This window comes from Varroa jacobsoni, unplaced genomic scaffold, assembly GCF_002532875.2.
Source record: "Varroa jacobsoni isolate VJ856 unplaced genomic scaffold, vjacob_1.0 contig00150, whole genome shotgun sequence".
Classification (NCBI taxonomy): Eukaryota; Metazoa; Arthropoda; class Arachnida; order Mesostigmata; family Varroidae; genus Varroa; species Varroa jacobsoni.
Genome location: NW_019214420.1, coordinates 6,134 through 32,606, shown reverse-complemented (window position 1 = coordinate 32,606; position 26,473 = coordinate 6,134). Strand labels below are relative to the sequence as shown.

Sequence of the window (26,473 nt, the reverse complement as noted above, 5' to 3'; positions counted from 1 at the left end):
CGGGTTTTGCTTAATGATTTGGCTTTATTATTAAAATTCTTTCTGATGTATTATGACGAGCCAACGTCATTGCCATTGTACTAATAATCATACCCTTACCAAGGATAAACTTAAAAGAGAATAATGTCAACCGGTACTTGCCAAGGATTACCGATACCCGATTACTCAAAGCAGGTATCTTATCGAGCCAGTCGTTTTGAAGCGCAGTTCGTTGTCTATATTTTGCGAATTGGGGCTTCTAAATTACGCAACGACGACCTATACGGTTAGCCTCACAGGAATAAAGTTCTATGGCGCATAAACCAGATATAATCTCTTTCTTTATTCACACAAACATACATATATACCAGTATAACCAATAGTATGTCAAAAAATACCTATATCTCAATTTTAACTGCCGCTAGCACAATACAGGGTCCCGCTGTTCTGACACAATTTTCACTTATAACTCATAATTAAGCGCAGTCTTCTCGGTGGCTGTCTAGATTTGTCCTCTTCTGCGCCTTTTTATTGTTGTTGCTGGTCTTCACTGAATCAAGCATTTACGTTTTTAATTATTTATTTAATTATTAATCTATTTAATATGCATATATATAATAATTAGTAATTATTTAATTGAAGTGAGCAGTACAATATATCAGCGTCATCTTATTATTCTACTCTTTCAATCCTTTCACATTTCAGGCAGGTGTCCTCAGTGTACACCATGCATGCAATACAACATATTGATGTTATACCAGTTATTACCATATTTTACGTGGGAAGCAGTTCTAATGAAATAGGACCAAATGTTATTATACCGTATCTTCCCTTACTTGGCCTTTTATGCCAATTTGCTTTATCGAGTTTTCGTTTATATCATTGACATATTTTGATCCATTACAGGTCGTTCGAAGTCCATGTCCAACACCATGTCCGTCTTGGTATTTTATTCACTCTAAGTGAGTTTTCACTGCGACGTCCAATATCTCCACTTGTATGTCAATGTGTTTCATATATAAACGTCATCGCATACATGGGACTGCTTATCTGTATCGTAGTATGTCTCTGACAAAAAAACAATAGTAGCAACACAATGTTTTCATTATTTGTCTTTCTCAGTTTGATATTTTTGCTTATTAGTATATAATGTAATTAATATGGATTTGTTTCTGAAAACGAACGTCGGCGTTGTTTCGTCGACGCCAACCAGTTTGTGGTCTGAGGTTTTCGCTGTCTCAAAAGGTTTCAGTCGTCTTATTTGATCAACAATTAGTAATGGTTCTTAGACTTTTTCATAAGAATCATTAAAATAATCGTAAATGTCCTAACAATACGTGACGCGTAGAGATAAATGTAGCAACGCAGAAAAATCGGAGTTTCGCATCACCACTCAGCATAGGTTCATAGTTTCATAACAATCGTAGCAGTATCCGTCGTTACAGTAATCGAAATCTGCCAGTCATGACAAAAATCATTATCATCGTTATTGTCGCCACGATAAATAATAAATGTTTAATCCGCTGGTAATCGAGGAAAAGCAACGAAATTGAACTGAAGGAAATGTTGTCAATGCGGATAGGTAAAAAGTTTGTTTTACCATTTACCAAACTGAACTGCCTGTCAAACTAAACAAAAAGTGAGTCACACGAGACAGAGCTAGAAAATCGCTCATCTGAGCTATCGATAAACTTCAACACGTTGCAAGCCGTCACTCTGACTCTCGAAGACGGCACCTCACGCCCTCTTCCTCCCCATACTCCGTTGTTCTTTGATCAGAAAGAGGAAAAGTTCCCACATTTTTTTCATTTTCATTTCATCTTTACTACTAGCATATAAACGTAACTTATATTGATATCTGTAGTATGCATTATGTAAACTAAGGATGACCCAGATAAGCAAGCTAAAACGTAGAACAACTCATTGTGCTTATTCGAGTCGATTTGTGTTTGTTTTTTGTGTCGCTGCATAGACAAAAGAAAAGATGACCAACTCAGTGTGCCATGTTTATATGAAAATTAATAGAGCTTCCTTCGCGCCCTTCAATACCCCTTGGATATTTGTGAAAATGGGCCACGTACCCTTGGCTGAGTTTATGCGCGCCTTTTAACACCCAGCACTTAACACAAAATGAAAGTGGCCGCTCATATAGGATCGATAATGATTATACTTGTTGTCGATTAATTATAATATTGGTATAGTATAAAAGTGTATATAATGTAATCGATGTCGTCATTATCGTGGTATTAGTAGTTGTAATCTTGGATGCGATACGGTTCAAGTACCAACAGACTGATTGATTGATTGATTTCGAGATCAACAGCTTTGATCTATGGACGATCGCAGGCTTGTGTTTTTAGGTATCGAAATATAACAATATTTATTGCGTACCGATGCAAAAGAACAAAACTGTTGCGTCTTAAGTAGCTCGTCTTTTATAATCGGCGTTTGCTCGTCTGTTACAGGACGCTTGTTTTGCTGTAAGCAAAAAACGCGCAGCGCGTATGTGGTGCAGCCAGAGTCAATCAGCAAATAGAACAATCACAGCCACATCTACCATTATTATTGTCAATGACCATTGACTGGTAATATTTTATGATTATATTCTTAGCGATTATTCTTCCTCACTTACGAACCAATCTCCTTGTCTTCCATTCACCAGACGCTTCTTCAGTGAGTACTAGTTGTTCGTTATCAGTCAATACATCCGCGGCGCTAATAATATTGCTACAAAAAATTACAGTTACTGATTTTTTATATTATGAAGTATAGTAAGAGTTGGTGGTTAATTCGTATACGCTAAGATCATAATCGATCGATCCCAGACACTGATCCTACGTCGTCGATAGGAAGGTTGATCAATGATTTGCTGGTCAGAATCCTATTATCATAGAGAATCAATGGGACACGACGGCTGAGCCTCCGCTGGTGTCATTGATGTGCTATCATGCTCAGATTTTGTAGAAGACTATAGCATTGTCGCAAGTGCAAAGTGTCGATCAATCGGCTCTTGCACCGCACCATTAATGAAGCCGTTATCACTATTATTGCTGATACTAATTAATATGAATTATTTCAATTGCTATTCAAGCCATCGCAGCAATGACTTGACTGACCGCTAGCTTAATTGTCCGCTCACAATCAGCAAACTGCTATTGCATGATTATTATTTAGCACTATCTTGCGATAATCAGCTATTCAGGATAGGAGTGTTTACGTGTGTCTGTCTGTGTATGTGACTTTAATTAAGACAAATCTGTGTATAGTTTTGCGTAGCAATATTCCTTTACGTCATAGCTTTTTGTACGTATAAGCAAAGATATTATTAATGCTATTATAATAATTCGTTTGACGATAGGTAATCATAAAGCTGTTATGGTAATTACTAATTAATTATTCACAGTATATGGTGGTAATACGTAACTAATTACAGAATAGCTGATGATCTCGTAAAATCTGCCATCATTGTTATGCTTATACTCTTTGTTGCCTTTTTTATTAATTTTTAGCTTTCATGCCGATATTACGTGCGGTCGATTTAATGAACTTTAATTAATTTAGGAGAAGAAACGCGATGTTTTTAACTTAGAATCCGTTACTTGCGAAGCTGTCAAGCACAAACGGAGCGCAGACCGAAAGCTAAGGAGTACGTTGTCCCTATCGATGTGATCATAGTTTGTTGTGGCTGTTGTTGTTATAGCTGTGACTGTTGTATTGTGGTTACTACAGTTGCTCAAGCCGCTCTTAGCATAATTACAGTTGTCATTATCGATGTTCTTGTGTTTGCGCTCGTTGCTCTGAACGAACGATGTCGACGACGGATTGGCCGTAGCCTCTCCTGTCAAGACGGGCCATGCTATCGTCGGCTTTAGCAACTTCGTCGTAGCAGACGTGCTATTCTTGTTTCTGTTGAACTCGTAGTAACTGCTGTTGTTATTGTTGTTGTTAGAGTAGACGATATTCAAGTCGTTATTATTGTTTCCGTTTCTGCTTCTGCTTTTGCTAGTCATAGATGTGTTGTTGTCGTTCCACCGGGGCTGAGATGGCCTCTGCGGAGGAGACGGGCGGTCCGCGAGGACCGGCTCCCTTTGTCACATAAATGCCATAGGGCGACGGGACACCCAGGCCTGACAAGTGGCCACCGAGGTCGTATTAGCGCTCGAGGTCATAAGATTGTTGTCGTTATTGCTGCTGTTGTTGTCTGTAATGTCAGGGGGTTCACCGTTTGTCGGATCCTCAGCCTCGTCCGTCTCCATGGAGACAACCACGTTCTCCCAGACCAAGCAATTGTTGTTTGTCGCATCATCCGGATATCCTATCTGTAAGACGCATGTCGCACGGCCGCGGGAAAGAGCAAAAAAAAAAGGAGATTATGTATGAGGGACCACTACCTGTTTTACTCGAATATTCTTTTAGTACATTTAAATCTTACTAATTAATTTCAAATACGCAGCTGTGGAATTTCAGTAAAGATCCACTAGTATAGATAGACTCAAAACAATCTTTCTTGCACCGGTATACTATGGTCGACGCGATGGACCGGTATATAAAAAGAAGGCGGTAGAAAGTATCTAGGATACTGAAACGCGGCACTCACTAAGTTCTTGTTGGTCATCTTCCTTTTGGCCGCGGCGCCGTGAGGCGAGTCATTCCGCACCCGGATGGATCCGCGCGGCATGCCGGGGCTACTGCTGTCCGTGGCGACCGCTGAACTTTGCCTTCCGAATAAATATACGAAACTAAGTTGATTTGGTCGTCTTTACAAGCTTGTTGAAGACTTTATCGTTTAAGCGTAACAATAAATAGACGGTTATAAAAACGCAAAACACTTCTCAAATAACCTTGTTTGACAGCTATCGCGTAGATGTTTGTAACCTAACAATGTAACTATATTCTTATTAAATTAATCTATTGGGGCTAACTATAAATGTAGTAGGAACTTGAAACATAGATGCAGAATCTAGAATACACGAAATGATTGGTGATACGTATACTTCCGTAATTCTAAACCCGTCCTCATATTACGTTTGCAACGGTCTTATCCTGGCTAATCAGTTATTAAGGTTATTAATTACTCGACACAAACTTAATTTGTATCATAATGCCTAGCTATGCTGCCAACGACTTCTTTGTATAAGTAATTTACTCCTAGTAATGAAACGCACGGCTTGCCTACAATATTAATGTATAAGTTAAACTCATATTTGAGCAACGTCGATCAAAATAATCATTTTGGTTATAATTATTGTTTAATCAAAGCCCTTAGACCCGTTAGTATTTTGAAGATAAAAACTTACGCAATTCATATAAATGGTGGACAACATTTATTCGAAAGATCTTCAAGGTGTATTGAGTTTATGACGCAGGTTGAAGCAAATAAATAAGTACTACCAAATGTCAACGATGCGTTTTCCGTAACGATCGATAACACGTGAAAACATTAGTACGCCTTTGCTTGTAGTTAGTCTCATCATTGACTTGATATGTATTTTCTTTTTTGACATCAACTTTTTTTTTATGTAGGCCGATAAGCGTTTAGAGCGTTTAGAAAAGCGGAGACTGACAAGATGTCTTTAATCGTATAGCGCTCTAGTGAAGTTTCATTGAGATTTGAATAAAGCGAATTTATTTATTTTCTATTAATTCCCACTTAAAGAGCAGTCTTAAACTACGACCCAATGACTTTAGTTTCTTATTTAATATACGAAAAAATTATTTTCATAACTGTTTCGAGCTGTATATAGTATTCCGTCTTACATTTGTATTGCCATGAAATTACCAGCTCTTTGTTCATTATTTCTATAAACCCTTCAACCGTGCTATCCTAACATTAACAACGTATTCCACTCCGCGAGAATCTTACAACTAGTTGGCATATTCGACTCCGCTCGACGTGTCCACGCTCGACAGTCATCCCACTGATTCTTCTCTCGTTGGCCAAAACAAACGAAGCAGCGCGAAATACATTCAGGACAGCTTTAGTAACTTAGTACGGACTATAATTATTGTTCTTGTATTGAGGTCGTATATATTTTTATATATATATATTACACTTGTTTTACAAAGACGTCCTGTATTGATTTGCGCTGCCACCACACATCATAACAAACACACAAAATGTGCACTTCTTCTTGTTAACATTGGAACTTGGTTTGTTTGTGGTCTGTGTGTGTCGCTTGTTCACCTGCTGTTGCTGAGGGCGTTGAGTTTACTAGCGCCCGGCAGTCATTCGACAACACGCAGGACCTTTCCAATGGCGATTGTGCGACCCTCGTCACGCAGCGTGAAGCGGCCCATTTGCGGGAACAATTTGAACGGCTCGACGCACACGACGCCGGCAGTTTCCAACCGCATAACGGCGACCTGGTCCTGTTTGACGAATCGGGGCCGCATTTGGCCCTTTTCGCCAGTCTTGCGGTCGATCAAACAGATGATCTGTCGAACTGAACACTCTTCGATGGCGGCATGAATATGGAGCACGCACGAATAGCCTGGACAGATGATGGACTTGTGCTCAAGGATTACGACCTGTGCATCAAAGACCTTAGCCACCTTGCAGGGCCGCTCCACCTCGCAGAGCACGAAGCCTGGCGAGACTTCTTCTTCCTCAAGGCCCTTTAGTTTCACCTTGACATTCTCACCGGATTTTACCTGTTGGACTTCGTCCTCATCACTCCAAAGTTGCAACACCTCGACGACCTTGCGGTTAGGCATTAGCAGTAGTGGATCTGAGCGATCGCACATGCCTGACTCGACTTTGCCGAAGCAAACAGTGCCCATATCCTTATATCTATCAACGACAGGCATGACGAACGGGCCATCTAGGTATCGGTCGATCGGTTTCAACTGATCGATATATGGGAGAAAGCAGGGGCCAGTGTACCACGAGCATTCCGAGGCTGGCGCCGGATCTTTAAGTCCGGCTCCGCTCAAGCCCGAGCAAGGCATAAAGATCAGCTCTGTCTTCGGGTTGAAACCACATTTCTTGAGATAAGGAAGGAGCTTGTCCCGGCACTCATTGAACCGCTCCTCGGACCAGTTAACGGTGGAATCATCCATTTTGTTAATGAGCACGATCAGATGCTTGACACCGGCAGTCTTGGCGAGCATAGCATGCTCCCTCGTCTGACCTCCTCGTTCGAAGCCAGTTTCGAATTCACCCTTACGAGCTGAGATCACCAGGACTGCGATGTCAGCCTGGCATGCTCCGCCGATCATATTTGGAACGAACGATCTGTGGCCTGGTGCATCCAGCAATGTGAAGTGCTTGTTTTCTGTCTCAAAGTATGCGCGACCGCATTCGACTGTCTTGCCTGAAACGCGAAATCGAGGCACAACAAAGGCTCGTGAAAATACAATGTCAGCTCAGCTGGAAGCAGAAATAAGTAGAAGCCGGACTTCACACTGATTTCAAAGACCATAAGTTAAACCGCATATGTGTAGTGTCAAATGTTGAAAAGAAAAACTTTTTTTGCCGATGTGACCTTTCACTAAAACTGTGTCTATGAGTTTAATATGCATCACACTGTAATCAAGTTGATAGATTAATAATAAAACACGTTGCGGACGGGTCTTCCTCGTACAATGCTTTCATAAGCAGATATTCGTTCTTACCTTTGTCACGCTCCTCTTGGTTTGTGTCCAGAGCCCAAGACAGGTACCAACTCTCACGATTTTTCTCCTTAGCTTCGCGTTCATATTTTTCCAGAGTTCGTTTGTCAACCATGCCTGTGAGGAAAAGTAGTTGGCCACCAAGTGTACTCTTGCCAGCATCTACGTGCCCGATGAATACGATGTTTAGATGCTCTTTTCGGGGGCCCTCCTCTATTTTCTTCTTCTCCTTCTTGACCTTTGGAACTTCTTCCTCATCGGGAGTACCACCCTCCTCAGGGCTAGCGCCTTGTAACGACCCTGCTGAACGTGATGGGGACGGCGTGCTTTCCGTATCGGCGGTCACGCATTCCCAATCCGCAGGTGGCTCCTCAGCATTGTTATTCGTCTCAGACACTGGCGAGTCTTTATCGCCAGTGACGTTGATTACAGACTGATGATTAGAAGTAAAAGGAATCGCGCAATGAAATCAGAATAAAGAAGAAAAACATAATCAACCTAATGAATCTTCTAAGATGGCATTTAAACATGAAACTAGTGATTAAAATTCATTTGTTCTATAATAATGCACAAACGCTCGTAGAGATAAATGTAAGATAACAAATAATATCTGCACAATCTGAAGCTAATATGAGGATAAGTGAGTTCGTGAGTATGAATATGAGATAAGGGAAAATATATTTATCCTTTATTGTTCGCCTATCTAACTGACATATATCTGTATAGCTATTAGGGGCTGTATTCCCACAAGCAATGTATGGACAAGGTTGTGGAATAGGTTTGAGTCACATGCGAATGATAGAGCCAATAACAATATTTTTCAGAAATCGGACCGACTAGGGTACTAATATTACTTGGCATCTCTACTTTTTGTTATAGGCAATAAATAAAGGATACACACATATAGCACCACTGGTTTATATATAGGTTTTTGTACCTTTAAGTCTAATGCCACAAATTGTAATCTCAACTGTTGGTCTAATTTCCGTATCGCCAAACATCAAAAAAGTATTTCCATGCTTAGAAGTGTGCCCCACGCTCAATAAACTAATTATGTAAGACGTACATATAGGTTAGTTTGATATATATAAAAATGTATCAGACAAAATAAACTCATATAACTGTTTGTTAGCGCTCATTCGTTTCCGATTACCTTTCTTTGGTACCACTCGCTCTTTGGATCAAATTTTTTCGGGTAGTTGTGCATTCAAGCTGAACTTAATTTGATTCCATGTTCATATAATCGCTATTACAGTAGTCGCAAGTATCTGATTAAATCGCACGGCATTTCTCCAACAGAAACAGTATGTGCCACAAATTGTACTAAATTTCAATTAGTTCTAACTTTTGTTGAAGATGTGCACATCGAATTACGGTTACAAGTTACTAGTAGCGTGCACAGTGTCACTCAGCTAGCAAGCTAATATCAGGCCGTAAAAAATTTAGGTACACGATTTGCCCGCGTCTTGACGGCCTGTGCACACCGATGAGCGGTCAACAATGGACATTTGGTTCAAAGGGAAAAAATTACCCCTGGCAGATTGGGCATACAAACTGCCACATGTTAGGAGGGCTGCTGCGTTGTATTCTATTATACACGTGCCAGCACTACGACTGATTGCTTGACAAATCGTAAAACAAAAACCATCAAATGGAGTCACACTGTCACTTTGTCACGCACATATGCGAATCGATAAAGATCGACAACTAAACGGTCATCTACCACGCGAAAAAAAAACATGAGAAAAAACCTTCGTGATCTTTCGAGTCCCTTGCCAACTCCTCTAAAAGTGGTTGGGCACCACCACAACCCCCAACTCGCCCTCCAGTCGTCATACACGGAGCAGGAAACCCCTCCTAACGTCCCAATCATTCCCCACCACCAATGGATCAGAATGTTCCAGCTCTGACTGTACGGTCGCAGCCAGTGATCTCTCACTACCGCACCAACTCATCTAGGTTCTATTACCCTCCTCACGTCCTCGAGGGACAAATCAGCTTTTCCTGTTTTAAAAGAACCCTTTCCTTCTTTTTTTATTAATAGCCAACGTCGGTTTTTCCAACAACAATAGCCTCAGCGCCATCAATACCACGTTCACAAAAGTTGCGATTCGACACGGACGTGTCTCGTCGGCTGATCTCTAAGGTGCCTTCTTGTTCACGAGTGCAACGCAATATCCATGTGCGTATATGGCGATTTGACGGACAAACAATTTCCGGAAGGAAAATAGGACCCGCTATGCTAAAATTGTAGTAATGATGTTTGATCAAAACTGAAATGGCTCGTAAGCTATAGAAACTAAAAAAAAAAACAGACATGCGAAACGGCCTTAAAAAAAGCTGACGATTTTTTCCAGGTTTTTCCCATAAAGATGTTAATGCAAATGAGACGTACTGGAAGGTAGCTCTTAAATTCACTGTAAACACGTACTATTACATATTAGACTTTACCAGATTAAACATTATCAGTTAATTAAAATAATGTTCATAATAGTAAAGATTAATATTACTTACATTAGTTCTATTTAATAACAGAATTTTACAAATAAAGATTTTGTTCAGAAAGATATAATATCGTTTCTCATTATTTTTGTATTGAATATGGTAATCCGCTAAGACTTTACCCCGTTTAGTAGGAATTGTGAACATACAAAAGGTAAAAACGCGGTTATCATCACGACTATTACTGGCAAAATGATAAAAATTTGAAGTGAAAACGCACGTCAAATCTATAGCGGCCAAAGGCCAAAAGCCATATGGTGCACTAACCACCATGCATTTTTGTTGACGCACCGGTAAACACTGGCATAGTTTCATCGAAGTTACGCAATCACTACGATTTGGCGAAACATTTGAACGAAACGAAGCAAATTATATTACCATATCATGAGTAGAAACAAGTAGCAATATCGCAGTCAGAAAGGGTTGTTCATAAATCATGAAATCGCTGGTATCAGATATTAGATGTATTATTGATTTAGCAATCCGATTATGTACCAAAAATCTAACAACATTTTGCGGCATTCTAGAGTAGTGTCTATATGTATATATATATATATATCATCATAGAGCCACCGTTTCTAAAACAGCTCCTCCAGTTAGCTATGCTCTATCGTGAACACTCCCTTTTTAGGTCACCATTTCTTCTATTGCAGCTATGTACCACACCGGCCACGAGATAACAGACCCAAGGCGCTGGCGGTGATAAACCAACCATAGCAAAAGGCCGGTGAGTAGATACCCTACGACACAGCACAATGCCCACAGGATCTTGTTTGTGGGTTTGTTCCTTTTAGCGGTTGCAGACTACGCCCGGCCTGACTCTTGCCAGCTATGGCAATCAATGAGTTGTATTTGTTGAATATGCGACATGATGGCTCCAAATATTCAAAAGCAATTTAACCTGCCATTGATCCAGCAAGCACCGATTCCGGAAAAAGAAGATGAATTTCCAACCATACCTTTACCACTACTCTGTACTAGAAAGGCAGCGTATCAGAGGACATTGATGATCTGCCTCAACTGTCCATAGGTTCACTTATTTTCTGTTGTTTACAGTTTCACCAATTTCTACTGACCTGAACAAGGGTTGATGCAGGCTGGGTCTGGGTACCTCCGCCGCCACCTGCGGCCGGCATGAATGAGGGCACAAACACTGGGGCGTCGACATTCAACTTAGTGAACTGCCCGCTCAGTTTGTCGTCGTCCCAGGTTGTCTCGGCGCCGGGCTGTTCCATCGCGGTGGTCGAGATGATGTTGTCGCCGTCGGCAATGCTCCAGGCCGCTGCTGCCGAGACTTCTGGGGAGAAAGCGGGTATTGGCCGTTCGACGTCGTCTTACAGGCTGTACGGAATGTCGTGCCTGAGACGCTGAGCTTCGGTTGGTCTAATAATAGAATTACTAACGATAAGATAACAAAATGACGAGCAATGATCGGCGGCAGCAGCAGCAACACGGAAGATGGTGATCAGAAACTTCTCTTCCTACAACTGCAGATGTTATCACGTTGCTTCGCTGCAGTTACGTTGAATGCTGGGGAGCAGGGACAGAACTGTGGGAAGAGGTTGGGAGGGGAAGAACTCAATCGTGTCTACCACACCGCGACACAAAAAAGTAGGGGCAGGAAAAAGTAGAATTTGGTCAAGAGTGAGGAAATTAACCTTTGTTTGGCACCTCTCCTCGCCCAACTGCTGTTCGTGTTCTATAGCGTTCCAGGCTGCCGGCTCTCGAAAGATGGAAGGACGCAACAACGACAAGATAACCTAGCAAAAGATTGAGATGATATACTAATAATAACAAACGAACAAAAAAGACGAGATTTTGTAGAAAATCGGCCTTAACGTCGGCTACGTTGCTAACGACGACACGGCGGCGGCGGCGGCGGCAGGGACGATGCCAGCAATGATCACGAGATAATAAACAACAACTATTGTCACTGCGGTCACATGTAACCAATCAGCCAAACAAGCACTGCCGTTGGTGTAACTGTAGCTAGTAGCCGAGTCTCACGTAGCTTGCCTAGCCGCTGACCAGCCACCAGCGTATGTTTGTCGCAGTTGTTGATCACCGATCGTAACAGCACTCGTCGTCGAATCGTGTTTCGTCTCAAGCGAGCACATACGAACGACACGTTACGAACGGTGTACAATACATAGAGCCGATGATCACAATCGCTGTGTATTAGTGCTGGCTGTCGCTGTTCCTACGCTCGGTTTCGTTTCTGCCAAATCCTTGCAGCTGCTGCCTCTGGACGATCGTTCCTGCTGCCACACTGCAGCAGTTATCGTTACTACCACCGCCGCTGCTGCTGACATAGAAAGATGGCCGTCCTTTGCTCTAACTCACGCACACGCCGTCAGCACCGCTACGGACACAGTGACTAGACGACGACAACCGCGGCGGCTAACCCCGCTGCTACTTGTTTGGTCGCGAAGGCTCGACTCGGTCTGCTCTGCTGCCGCTTTTTGTTTGCCTCTGTCCGCCGCATCTGCGGCTGCTTGCAGTAACAGTCAAACCAATATTGTCTACTCACCACCTCGTGTGTAAGCTGCCACTTCCGGACAGTGAACTCAAGATAAAACGAAACATGCGACGGAGAGAATAGGCGAACGGGCCGATTCCGCCGCAGGCCACTAGCAGAATACAAAACAACACAACATATTGGCAGAAAGGCAGATGGTTGTGGGCAGTGTCTCGCTGAATCCACCAATTGACGGAGGGCGGGCCAGGGCGATACTTTGAAACGAAACCGGAACCCGCGCTATTGCCGACGAGAAACCGTACCAATATAATATATATGCATATAGGGGTCAACGTTGTCCTTCATTAGGCAGCGTCGTCTTATAAAGGACACTGTCGACAGATGATGTACTGATAGAAAGACACAATAAAATAGGACGGCTTACCGACAACACAACACAGTTACGAGGCCACAGGGCAAGATGTTTAAATAAACGTGCATGGATTGAGCAAACTTGGCGAAAATAGACGGGCGCGCTCGTTTAAGTGTAGGAAAACTTCTAGGACAGGGAGTTCGGTTTTATAATGAGAAAAGGTGGACTAATATTGTTGAGGTGTTTACGAGGTTTTGTAAAAAAAAGGAAATATGCGAGAACCTTACGACTGTGTCAATGCAGTTGTCATTGCGTTCGTACACATGCCCCAATCATATCTTTACGTTGTCATTGATTTTAGATTTCTACTTGATTGTGGATTTTCAAGAAACTAGTGTGACTCGTAATGTTTGTATTTGGCAATTTTTATTTATAAGGAATTTGCATTATCATAAGAATAAAATTAAGAGTAACACCTCATTGGAAATGTCAAAGGTTACCTTTAGCGGTTCCTCTGTAAATGAAACAAGCGTCTACTAATGGTACAAGTGTTTTCAACGGAGCCTTGAAGGAGTCGAAGACAACAATTGCCCTGAACGTCTTAACATACCAACTGACAACAAAGTCCAAAAGTAAGAGAAATAGATAGAGGCAACCGCCAAATCACTCTCAGGATTTCTTGATTATGTTGAAATACCTCATTTGATTCATGCTATGTTTTTCAAATATTATGAGAATTCTGACTAGATGGATGACTTTGAATTTCCAAGAATGCACGTGTTTAAAATAACCAAGAAGTACAAAAGGCACAAGAAGTCTCAGAAAGACCAAGTGTTTGAGCTTATCTGAACGACTGATAATTGATATGTTTCTCTTTAAATTTCTGTATTGAAAATGGTCGTTCCGGTTACTCAGATAGTTTTCCGAGCGTTTCAAATCTATTGAAAATGTTTCGCTTTACCTCATAGAGATACTTTTCGGATTTTTCGCGCCATGAGAGGTTTACTTTCGCGCCCTAAAAAGAACACACTTTTTCCCAACACGAACAATCGTGAGTTAACGTATAAACGCTTGTTACGACAAGTAACCTGTCAGTAAACTAAATACCTCACACTGCATGTATATAAAGTTATATGTACAAATTTAGTTCATTAAAAATAGGACTGTGCAAGGTCCTAGCACTCTAAGTATGTATGTAATATAAGAGCTGCCTATGAGCTAGCCAGATCGTGTTGTCCAAAGGTTCAAAATAAAACACCGATACACTTCATTAACAATGTTCAACGGTAGTACCGGATATAAAACTCGAAATCTTCGTTAGACTACGTTGCTTTTCTCCTAATCAGAGAGCTATCTCAATGCCAATCTACTGGACCAACATCCGTCCAGACTACTAACCGTTAATCTCTTCGCAGGAGGTTTAGCAGTAAAAAGGTGTGGGGTACCAAAGCGGAGTACAAGTTGTATAGCGTCACTTTCAAAACAAATCTCATCTCTCGAGAGAAGATTATTATAATTCAATGAACAATGTAAATTTAAAGTAAGATTGCGAAATGAACATACGACTTGAAGACGTTCCATAGAGATAAAATATATGTTAACACTAATTGGGGTTAAATTAAATAATCTTAACTCAATAACTGGAGACAAGGTTAGCTGATAATGACAATAATTAATTAACGATTCCCGTTAGTGTAAGAGTATATACAGCGCTTGAATTTCTGGGGGATTCTCATTAAATATCAATGCACAAAGTGGGAAAACATTTATTAGGAGAAGCGTGAAAGACAAATTCGCAAAATTTTACTGAAGTACTTCTATACGAGGATTCAGCGTGCACGTCTAATAGGAATAAAGTGCCTATTACATGCACATTGAAAGCTAGTACTCTATAATATAATATTTCAAAGTAAGAGTGAGTTCTGACAAACGGAAGGAAAATACTGGCCAATAGTTAATATGCTCATACGAATAGAAGCAAAGGTGGTTTGGAGCAAAAATGGTAAAAAAAACTACCACCTTCCGAATTAACTGCAATATCTCGGCAAACTTAGAAACGGAAGCTTTGATAGCGAATCGAGATGGTCCGTTAGTTGGAGCCCGTCGTGCCCCCATATTGACGTAAACTTTTCGCGAGTGGCACAATACATTTGAATAAAAAGAACACATCAAAAAATAGCCCAACCATCCGGAAATGTAAATGATTAAGCACGAATGATTAAATAAATGACTCGCTAGCCTTGCTTTATTTTGTGTGTTTTTTGCAGCTATGGAAAAATAGGTGCTTCAGTTAGAAGGCAGATAGTGAGTGGAGCAAACTTCATAGGTACAGGAAAACACACGTATGAGCACTGTCCTTTCAGAGCTACCTGCTTACGTTAGAAGTGCTAATTAATAATAGCAATTTCGTCACGTGTTGAGCAGGGTCAATAACACGATAAGAAAGTTGACCTAATCTTAGTGCAATGACATTGTTCTTCTGATTGACTTCATTACGCTCGAACTCTGCTATACGATAATGTAAATGCGTAACTCTTTCCAGATGAACGGCGTCTTGATATCTTATGCACCTGACGTATGCACATCTTCCGCCGAGTGACCAAATATGGTGTTCTATGTTTATGTAAGAAATAATGTGCGAGACCGTATAGCAAAACCACGGAGGCAAAGCTGCGTGCTCACGTTGGTCTCCGTTTCTGGCGAGTGGCATTAATTACATATTTTGTATTCCAGTAAAACGAAAATTCACTTAATAAATCAATAGGATCCATTGCACACGACGGCATGGATTCGATTTTTACGAAATCAAAAGGTACCGTTGATACCTGAGGTGAGTTTGTCTCAGATTTGTCATTAGGGAGAACAGCGAACAGTGATGTAATCTATGAAAAAAAAAATGTAAGACTCTATTCCGTAAGCACTAACCATATGCGTCTGTAATATGTGGCAAAGATATTGAACCTTCCAGCGCAATAGTTTGATCGACCGAAGGTGTCTCTTTCTAAATCTAAATATAGGAAGTGTTAGTTGTTGAAGCTAACTGCATGCCGAACAAATATTACGTGTTTTAAAATAATGAAATTCTTTATTAATTAAATTTGTTCTCTTATGTTAATACTAGAATATGTTTTATTTAGTTAATCAGGCTTGCCATATAGTACATGTTCAATGGTAATACTGGCACGCTTAGAGTAGAATAAGTAACAGTTTGAAGGTTATGATACTATGTTGAAATATTACGTTGTTCCAGCTGTACCCAGGCGAGCCTGAAGACCTAAGTTCTTAATAATAGGGCGATGGTTAGTCGGTGTAGTATTCCGCTCTAATGAGCTCTATGTTAGCTCTGAAAGTATGTGCCGACTGTGCCTTTGTGTACATGGTTTGCTCACAAATGGGAATTTTAGTTGAATTCGTCATCAGATTTCATTCAAATAAGACAATTGGACTAAAAGGTTATTTGCATGGTAGACGATAATGAAATATATACATTTTGTGCATAGAATAAAGTTGTAGGAACTACTTCTCTTTTATTATTCGACTCTGCCAAGCTTCGACATTGATGTACAAATTTCAAGCCGATTTACAGGCGACTTTTTAGGCTTAGAAGTTTTAGTGATCATCGCTCGTTTCTTTAATAGTATGTCTTTTTTTTTTCTATTACAACAGATAGTTACTATTGTAATAGTGTAGCATATGAGTGCTCTTTCTGCAGGTACCAATGATAGGTGCCTCGAAGACAATAGGTAGGATTGCCTCATCGTCCGACGTTGTTGATGAAAAATCTTAGAAGAAGAAGCGCTTCAGATGACCTTCTCAAGCAGTACGTCAACTATATCGGAACTATACAGGTTACCTTCGCAAAAGGCGAAAGATATTTATTAAAGAATAGAAACTCAACTAGCTGTTTTCTGAATTGTTAACGCTGTCGATCCAAAAAAAAAGGGGGTCAAAATATAAAAAAATCTTACTATCTTAGTATTTGTATAGAACTATAAAGTCGTATCTGTATGTCAAGACTGGGAATTTACACTATAATGGGTCTAATTCTATACAGCGTATTCCTTTATGGCGATTTATCGCGAAATAGATTTATGGTGACATGTAACATCTATGTGGCCCATATAAAATAATGCGATTAAATAGTGTCAAATAGGTACGATAGGAGGCGAAAAATACTTTTCTTGGTTCGATTCAATTATTAATAAATTCGCTTATTCAACGTATAAACAAATCTGCCTAGAGTCACTCACATCAAAAACTGCTTGAAAAAAGAAATGCTTGCATAGTACGGAGATTCATGTGATGTTTCATATAGTTCAAGGTAAACAGATTTGGTAGAATTAATTATATTTCAAGCACGCAATCACTTTCACAATTCAGTATCTAGCGATAAATATATTGATAAAGCTTGAAAAATAACAATCTGAGTCTATAGCTGGTAACGCTTCAGAATTTTCCAAAGAAGATAGCGTTGGCTTGCGGCAACTTTTCTGAATAATTTCCCACTCAAAGGTTGATACCCTTTCATACCGGTTTACAAGCTAGAGTTTTTGAGCGAGCTTGGTATATTTGATGTTCTCATTCAGTCACATTCAAGTCGACAAGTTACCCAGATATGGATTCATTGAATGTTTTTTTTTTTAGTAAAATACTAAATAACTTCTTAGGAAACCACTTTATCGTTTTGCTAAGTTATACATACTATATTTCATACGAAGTTGAAACTCTTATTTTTTTAGCCTGAATAAAGCAAACGATAAAGACCCTTTACCAGCTTAGACTAAAAATTTGTCTTCTTCTATTTACAGCATCATAGTGACGTGTAGAAGATAAGCGATTATTGTAAACATAAGAGGTAAGCCAATAATTTATTATTTTGTCATAAAGCAATGGTCTGTGGACTTTGTGGGCTACTCGCCTCGGTCTCCTTGCCTATAAAATAATGGAAACGTCATGTGAGTAACTGTAGCTGTTATGGGATACTTGATTGTTGGGGCATCGTCTTGTTTTTTATTTATTTATTTTTTTTTTTATTTTACAACGAGTGACAAGCTGCTACAAATAGAAAGTCGACAAAACTTATGTCGTGTAAATGGCGCACATTCTATAGCATCAAAAACAGTATCCTATATATATTATATCTGCGTATAAAGCTAACCTTGTACCACAACCTATAACGATAGGTTATTGCTTTATACTGTCTACCTTTTCTCACGTCTATTGCCACCGGCTGATTTGTTCGCATACGAAATTCGAGGATCTGCGATGCGCAAAATGTTCAATTTCAAAACATATTGAATTGTCGAGCAATGCCGCTGCGCGTTTGCCGGTAATCAGTACTACTCTGTCGATAATACTATATCTATGTGTGCTTGATTTTAATCTTACACTATCTTTAAAGCGAAATGACGTGCAAAACTGAAGTGTATCTATGGGCTAACCTTATGTCCAAAGGCGATATAAATTTAGCAGTCCTTTAGCGACAAAGTTTTCAAAAGCTCTCTTACGCTCTAATTTTTCCAAAATGAGTATTTCTTTGTTTATTACAACGCGTTAGTACAATATATTTATAATATTAACCACTCGCTTCGTTGGAGTTTTGACCCAGTCAGTGGGTCAGCGATATACACAACTTAATTGTGTATATCGCTGTCCATCCTTATCGACCTTTTTATGGCAAGTGAATATTCATGGTCAGTCCCTTGGATATGCTGTTTGAAGGCTTGATTGAGAACTACAGTTCGTACATATAACCTAATCTGCGTACTATAGTATTTTTGGCGGATCACTCTTAGGCCCATTCCTTTGAGTCTGAGGTTAATAAACTAATGGGCCTTAGAAATCCAAAAAACTGCATAAGCTAAAAAGTCGTTGTGTGCTTGGCAAAATTGTCTGAATCCAATGAAAGTGGAAACGATACAACATCTAGATAACCTAAAAAATGTTTAGCGTTCGGTAGTAAAAAAGAAAGCTAATTATTTTAAATTTGATACTATATTTTGGTTTTACTACAAATTTTGAATAACATTTCACTGCACCTTTTTTTATCTTGACATAATGTAGCGCCAAGAAAGGATAGTCATTTGTGCTGTTTGTTAGTTGTACTACTTCAGCTCAACTGTTAGTATATATATATATATATATATATATGAGAATTACTGCATACAAATATATTGTAAAGAAGTTCATAATTTTTTTAAGGAGCCCGTTGTTCTCATTATTCAGATCTTTGTTAGTCGAGCTTCTTCATACACTTTTGCTTTATACAATTCTGGTAGATCTTATGAGTCTCACCTTTTTGTATTGATATTTTCATGCAGGTCTAATATACACTAGCTTAAACATTACTTCCGAAAAATTAACGATAAATCGACCAAAGGCAGGTGAAGATTAGACGACTTCTCCGAGAATTTTTTTGTTCTCCAAGCCTGTGCTTATGTTTCATCATAGGCATTAGGTTTTTGCCTAATTCCATGCGGGCCAGGGAAAGCAACTATATAAGAGTCCGTAGAGTTTTTGGCAACTCATTAGCAAACTGTTTCCAATTCCACGTAAATATGTAAATACGCGTGCGCGTTAGTATGCGCTATGATCGTCGTTGATCCTATATAGTTTTGTATGCGGATTTGATGAAACATTCATACTCCATGCTCGATTGACAGTATCGCAACCGCTTTTCTACGGCTATAAATAGACATTTTTATTTCTATGTAACTACTCGTAACGCTTGCCGCCAAATTCGTTTTAAAAACCGAGGCAGACGACAAACAATTCTCACAATAGATAAATAAATAAAAGGAGGCATCCGCTAAGAGCATTTCCAAAGCTGGACCAGTAGTACAGAATTTTAAGCAAAATCTAGTTTTTTTCACCATGACACTCTGACGCAATAAATAGGTTAAAAATTTATCCACTTATAAAAACGCTATGCAATGTGTAATTGTGACAGTTTAGATACGCGAAAGAGAAAAAGGGTTATTGGTGTGCGTTCAAACAGGAAGCTTTCGAATATACCAAATGGATCCATATCTTTTGCGTAATACGATTCGAAATGTCCTATGCGTACTAACCATCCAAATAGACTTAAAAAAGATTTTCAAGAGGCAATCAATAAACATGAGTGGAGAAGTGCATTTTTCTGAAAATATTATGCAGAGTGTCGCCTTTCCCTATGTAGCGGTAACTAGAAGTAACCTAATCACATGATTACTCTAATCTGTCTGGTATTATATTAATATAATATTCTTTTCTTACAGAGCTCTCCTTTAACACAGGATACATGAAAAGTGACTGATAATTCCAGCTTCAACAAGACTCTAACAACATTAAATAAAGACGATACTTTACATGTGACAATTTTGTTAAAGGCACATCGTTATTCATGAGATATTTTACAGCTGTTATCGTAATAAGAAACTTTGGGAAGATCTGATTATAAGCTTAGCTTTTACTGATTTTACTATCCAATATTTTAGTTACAAAAACAAGATATACTTTGTAGAGTACATTCATTATGCTAATATAATTCAAAGTGTATAGGAGTGTGTTTGGGTATATTAAAAAACTAAGCAAAAGCGAACAATACGGTATGTTTTAAGATAAGATGCTTATGTCATTATATATTATTGTTATATTATCAGGTCAAATTATAATACTTTTCAATAACTGGTGCCTTTTGTTCGTTTCCAGTAAAATGAAATAATTTCCATATAACAATACAGTGGAATTCTCCAAGTACGATTGTTACTAGCATAAAATCGATTATTTAATTTTGCCTTGCTTTTTAAGAATCGATTTCGCAACAAACAGCTCTCAAATCCATAAAAAACAGAGGGATGATTTATGATTCAGTCAAGAATTTATCGAATGCTCGCACCTTCTCATAAAATTTTATGATATTTCATGTAAAATTAAATGCCATAAAATTATATTAAAAAAATTAAAAATAATGGATAGAACTTGCTCGTGCCTATTATTTACCGTACTGTTGGGTAGAGGCTTGTAGAAACAGTAATAGAATCATTACTTCAACCCAGTCATCTTAAGTTTGAATGCTTTTCGAGTGAGATTTACAAACCTAATTATTATTGCCGAGATCGATGACATCAGAGACAAAGTGTCTCAACAATGAAGCAAGGGATACATTTCCCTTAAAAAGACAATGGGATAAAAAATGTGCTAAATTTTGTATATATGTATGAAAAACGGTACGATTTAAATGTAATCTGTATCTATTGTTGGCGTTTGGCTGGCTTTCGTATTAGGGACAGGAGGAAACCGAGGGGCTACTGGAACTCTTTCTTGGACGACAGCTACATCAGTGGCTGCAGACGATTCAGATGTGGTCGCGCTAAGTCCGCTTCTCGCTGAGCTGGAATCAGTCTCATCACCCGTCGTAATACCTTGGGAGGATGATGACGATATTGAAACACCTAGTGAATTTTTGGATGATGATCGTGGAGAACACGAAGCATTAAGCGGAATGAATGTGGTGAGGATACTGTACCGTTCGTGTAAAAGCTAAACGAGGCTTATTTCTGTAAAAATAGGATCTGCTGAGAATAACGGTTGGACTCGAATGTATACTGATTAGAATATCGAATATCTGTTACAGGCATCATCAGCGGAAAGTGCACAGGAGCTAAAGTGTCCTCATTGCATCTACAGTACCGACAACAGATATTACCTCCAGAGGCATGTTAAGGTAGTAGTACATAAATGCAGAGTATTTTTATCCTTTGAAATGACTAGCACCTATTGATATTGGTATCACCAACATATTATACGACACGGAAAGACGGTGTTCCTTGCCATTAGAGTGTTAAAATTTAATTGATGATCATTTCATTTGCGACTTGCATATATTTCTTTGGTAAAACTGTATAACAATCTCAATATAGCGAAGTATCAATGTTTCGAGCTCATGTCCAGTATCGCCGTCAGGCATTCCATCAGATGGCGGCTCCCAGCATGGGTTTGTGCCCAGGTATGAATCTAGACAACCTAGAGAGATATACTACAGTCTGAACTATACGTAACTTGTCTGGGAGATACATCGGTTGGAATTATATCATGTAAATTATAATGTCATTTCATTCGGTGTAGGCTCACAATGAAGAAAAACGCCTGGTTTGCCAATCGTGCGATTATCGAACTTCTAGAAGTGACCATCTTCTCAACCACATCCGGTGAGCAGTACATGCCGAATAACAGATACTGTAATTATTTAAGCCTACTCGATATTAGCCTTTTTCTACATTTTACCTACGTTTCTACCTTATGTATTGTGGTCACTTTTTTAGAATTGTAATTTAAACATGAGATTATCATCTAAGGTTCTATATAATTTTTGTATAGAAAGATCCAAGCTAACAGCCGTCTGGACTGTTCGAGGTGTGTGAAATAACTCTAATGTGAACAGAGGTTTAAAATTTCTGTTGAGCAACTATTTTCGCTGCTATGTCTACTCAGCTTTAGCTTATTCGCATATGGATCATATACAACTTGAGTCTATGTTTAAGCTCACTAGCATAACCCACGTTTGTTCCTACAGGACTCACACATCAGAAAAGCCATTCGCGTGCTCTCTCTGCGATTTTCGTTGTGCGCAAAAAGGAACCCTATATAATCATCTCAGAAGGCGTCACCATAAGGTGTGTCCTAACAGATCAGTCTTAGATATTTTATGCTTTACTTCACCGTATTTAGCCAGTTGATTCGTATTTATAGTAATGGTTAAAGCCATAGCATATATGAAAGAGTAAAGTTTTTTTTTAATACAATTTTGTCAGAGTAAAATTTACGATTCATATTTTGTACTACAGTATATTTGCTCTGCAAATAAGACAACACATTCGAGTAAAATTTTAAATAATTTTATATATACACACTAATGTATACTTGTAAATTTAGTGTTACGCTTCAAGCAGCTACAGGTGAACCTTCAACTGAACTTCATTGACTCACTCTTATTTTATTGGAGATTAATATATGATTTGATTTTAAAGAGCCATTTTATACAGTAATTCTCACCTAAACTAATTTTTCAACGAAGATTTAGGCTTGATGGGTATTCCGATTACCAGCGAACTGAAAATAACCTAGCTATTCTCTCTTTTTTTTTTTTTCGCTTAGGATCAACGTTGCATCACGTGCGAGTATTGTGGCTACCGATGTGCTATACGTGCAGATATGAACAAGCATATTCGTCGGGTGCACGAAGGCCGGTGTGTCCTTCTAGGCGTATGAGCAGAAAGACGTTCTCTAAAGGTGAACACGTGGAAATGTTATTTCGAAGTCGGCTTTATTTAGCTGACCGAGTGTTGACTTATACAGGCCTTTAAACTACAACTAAGGCTCTAGTTGCACTAGTTTTGTGAAAACAACATTGTGATAGAAAGAATATCTAATCGCAGTAAATTTGAGATTGACTGGAAATTTAACTAGCAAATGTGTTTGTCATATACAGTCATTTGTTCTGCATCTGCCTGACGTATTGACGCAAATCGCACTGAAATGTAAATACTGTAAGAAGTATAAATATTATCTTTTCTTCAGGGAGGACAAAAAGAAAGAAATATTTGTTATCATTATAATCACAACGACGGCAAGATTTGGATGTCAGGTCATCATGCCCTGATTTACACAAGTTCTATCCAAAAAGCTTGTTAATTAAATAAATTATTGTATTCTGTTGAAGAGACTAGATTCGTATTATGCTTTAATAATTTTTGAATTTTTTCTTTCCTATGCAGGCTTCGACATCATATGCACTGCAGCTTGTATAATCTAATTCCGCTTATGCAGTATCAGCAGTACAAGTATTCGAATTGGTTGAGCTTAGAAATTGATTTAACCTCCGTAAAGATGATGGCTACAGGCTCTACCTCCTCTGTACCCAGCCTGCCAGTAAGCATGAAAACAAACTTTGTTTCACAATAAAATATTATTAACCTCTTTCTTTTGGAGAAAGCCTATTAACACAGATACAGTTTGTTTGTGTTTATATATCTCGGTAAAGCAGGGATCATCTTATAAATAACGCTTACGGAGGAATATGTTGAATAGATTAATTATGGCACATTTGACTGGTGTTTAGCAGGACCACATTGATTAGATGTAATCCCGGTTGGTAATAACTATTGACTAGTGTGTCCTTGAATGTTAAGCCATTAAATGTATGTATTTTCTATATAATTTTCTAGGTTCTTATCTAATTCTTATCTGCATATTTTTTGTTCCAAACTACTTCGTAAATTGTTAAAGAATACCCATCTGCTAGGTCATGCTAGGTGAGCTCTTTTTGGAATCTCTCGTACACATTTTAGTTAACAACTAATTTAAATACCTGTGCCACTTAAACTGGAAGATTTCGATTTTTTAGAAACACATGTTCTCAAGACCGGACTGCTGAATTTATTGACGTCCAATTTGCCACCGTACCATTTTAGAAAACACAAATCTACGGCGGTGAAACGTAACTGTTAGTGACCACGGCTTTATACTGTACAGTTTTCCAGTATACTAAAGATTGAAGGCCGTAAAAACAACGGTCTAACATTTTGCATAGCAATACAAAGAGCGAAATTTTGGTCGCATCAGCTTCTAGCATAAATATTATATGACGGCATGCACGAATTGTCATACTTAAATTGGCGACTGAGTCAACTAAGGTTGTTGTTTCTAGTACTGTCTCACAGGGCATTATAATGGATGTTTGTTATATTATTAGCTACCATTTATTTGCGTAAAACTAACGAACATAGTTGTTCGGTCTATTTTTGTTCATTCGAAAGAATGTTTTGTCTTAATAACAGGAGTACATTGCAGGCTATTCTTAACGGTAGCCTACGGGGGAAAGTTTAGTGAATGGAAAAGCAAAGGATCGCTCTATTTTAAAAGAGTCGCGCAGATTCGACCATATTCATCTCATCAGCGGTGCTCATAAAGAGAATTCACATTTGTGCTGTGGCTTTTTCCTTTTAACCTGCACGCTGTGCGTACATGTGCAGGGCACAGAGGTCTCCCTTGTTATCTGTAGACATTATACAAATTTCCTTTATGTATGAGAATGATGTAGAGTATTGAGGTGTCGAGGACTAGACTTAAGGCCGCGGCACCTAGCCCCGTTTTTTAATCACAAGCTAAGCTGGGTAATACTGCTGCGTCACCTCATATACGATATTTACATAAACAGCATTAGAAGCGTCAAGAAAGCCGTTGACGCCAAACCAGCAGCCTTTGTACTATGAGGTAATCTTGTAGAGTCCACTGTAGTGTACATGTATAGTCATTTTAGCTAAAAACAGTAGAGACCACTAAGAACGACTCCATATACTGAGGGTAGATTCATAAAGATTTTAGCGGATTACGAGGTCGCCAGTTTACCGGTAAGTGACTCTAATTAATTGGCACGTGTGTTATTACTGGTTCTGTGTGCCTATGCGCTAATTTGCTTACGGTTGTTAGTATCGTGCTTTTAATTACAGTCATTTATGTTGCGTTGGTTCTGTTGTAGCTTTATCTGTAATGTTATACCTGCCTTGGCAGTCACTTGAGCATAGTTGGAACCACGAGAACTCGTTCTGATACGGCAGGTACCGGGGCTTTTATTGAAAAACTTATGGTAAGAAGTAAGTACTCACTCGGCTTAACCAGCCGCTTCTTAGTAGTGATTTAGGTACTAACAAAATTAAAAGATTTATTTACGAGCCCACGCCGAAACAGTACTACCGTACTTACTCTTAAGAAACTCATTATTTATAAAGGTGATGTCTGTCACTTCCCATAGCGACAGACAACATTAACTGTAGGATTAACTAACAGTAGGATTAAATAAGAACCATTGCATTCAATTACAAAGACGCACAAAGTGTTACGACCCCGTTTGTTGTATTTCGGAAAATCAGACATTTGCAATTTGCGTCATACATTAAAATTCCGAACGGTGTTAGCATCTTCGAGCATCTTTAGAGTAGTTTGTAAATGACGGTTTTTTCAGTGATCACCGTAACTATTAATTCGATCAAATAGACACGAACGCGAAAAGTTCGAAAATTGTTTGTTTGCAGAGCGATATACTTTAACAGATGTAAGCTAAATGAAATTACATGGTGTTTTTTCAGGTTAATATAACTGTGCGCATAGTGATATTCTGGCACAGTAACGACGCGGTGGTAATACACTTTAATCTATTACAAACGCGTTCTGAATTATTCTTACGCCGGCTATCGTTCGTTAAGGAAGTATTTTCTATTTAACGAGGCGGCAAAATAATTCAGATACCGATGCACTTTAATTTCCTTTTAATAAATCCTACTTCTATTGAGGGCTAAGCAGGCAGTAGCGACAACTAAGGCCCTTGACGTTTCTGTCTATAACCTATCAAGATGACCCTTCTAAAATATGTTTGCATTTACTTGTTCTCTTTCAATCCGTTTGCTTTCTACCTAAATGGCATGTCTTTTGCCTCTCCACATTCTGCATGTAATGCAAATCTGTGAGTTGGCTTGTGCAGACGTCCTGCTGTATGTCGTACAACTGCGGTTGCA

At 39.0% G+C, this 26,473-nt stretch overlaps 2 protein-coding genes across 4 annotated transcripts; one reads left to right on the top strand and one right to left on the bottom strand.

The window, feature by feature from the left end:
* Positions 1 to 298: 298 nt before the first annotated feature.
* Positions 299 to 12,555, bottom strand: eRF3 (eukaryotic translation release factor 3). 2 transcript variants are annotated; one of them, XR_015315101.1, is made up of 5 exons: positions 11,169 to 12,555; positions 7,594 to 8,023; positions 6,164 to 7,292; positions 4,577 to 4,697; positions 299 to 4,298 (listed from the first exon to the last, which is right to left on the bottom strand). XR_015315101.1 is itself a non-coding variant. In XM_086972668.1 (4 exons), the coding sequence occupies exons 1-3, from the start codon at positions 11,325 to 11,327 to the stop codon at positions 6,205 to 6,207; spliced, it is 1,677 nt and encodes a 558-aa protein (XP_086828794.1). In that variant the 5' UTR covers positions 11,328 to 12,555; the 3' UTR covers positions 299 to 4,697; positions 6,164 to 6,204. The 2 variants fall into 2 exon arrangements, 1 of the variants encoding a protein (XP_086828794.1); XM_086972668.1 differs by having other exon boundaries at positions 299 to 4,697.
* Positions 12,556 to 15,692: 3,137 nt separating this feature from the next.
* On the top strand, positions 15,693 to 23,879 carry LOC111270870 (uncharacterized). Of its 2 annotated transcripts, XM_086972669.1 has the most exons (7): positions 15,693 to 15,735; positions 21,188 to 21,414; positions 21,538 to 21,627; positions 22,029 to 22,111; positions 22,477 to 22,576; positions 23,058 to 23,192; positions 23,678 to 23,879. In XM_086972669.1, the coding sequence occupies exons 1-6, from the start codon at positions 15,708 to 15,710 to the stop codon at positions 23,169 to 23,171; spliced, it is 642 nt and encodes a 213-aa protein (XP_086828795.1). In that variant the 5' UTR covers positions 15,693 to 15,707; the 3' UTR covers positions 23,172 to 23,192; positions 23,678 to 23,879. The 2 variants fall into 2 exon arrangements, with proteins under 2 accessions (XP_086828795.1, XP_022707071.1); XM_022851336.1 differs by lacking the exon at positions 23,678 to 23,879 and having other exon boundaries at positions 23,058 to 23,628.
* Positions 23,880 to 26,473: the final 2,594 nt, after the last annotated feature.

Coding starts and splice junctions, on each gene's coding strand:
- eRF3 (XM_086972668.1), bottom strand. CDS start 11,327: ATGGAACAGCCCGGCGCCGAGACAACCTGGGACGACGACAAACTGAGC. Junction 8,024..11,168: donor CTGCATCAACCCTTGTTCAG/GTCAGTAGAAAT, acceptor TCTAATCATCAG/TCTGTAATCAACGTCACTGG. Junction 7,293..7,593: donor CCAAGAGGAGCGTGACAAAG/GTAAGAACGAAT, acceptor TTCGCGTTTCAG/GCAAGACAGTCGAATGCGGT.
- LOC111270870 (XM_086972669.1), top strand. CDS start 15,708: ATGGATTCGATTTTTACGAAATCAAAAG. Junction 21,628..22,028: donor ACCTCCAGAGGCATGTTAAG/GTAGTAGTACAT, acceptor CATTCGGTGTAG/GCTCACAATGAAGAAAAACG. Junction 22,112..22,476: donor CATCTTCTCAACCACATCCG/GTGAGCAGTACA, acceptor TTGTTCCTACAG/GACTCACACATCAGAAAAGC.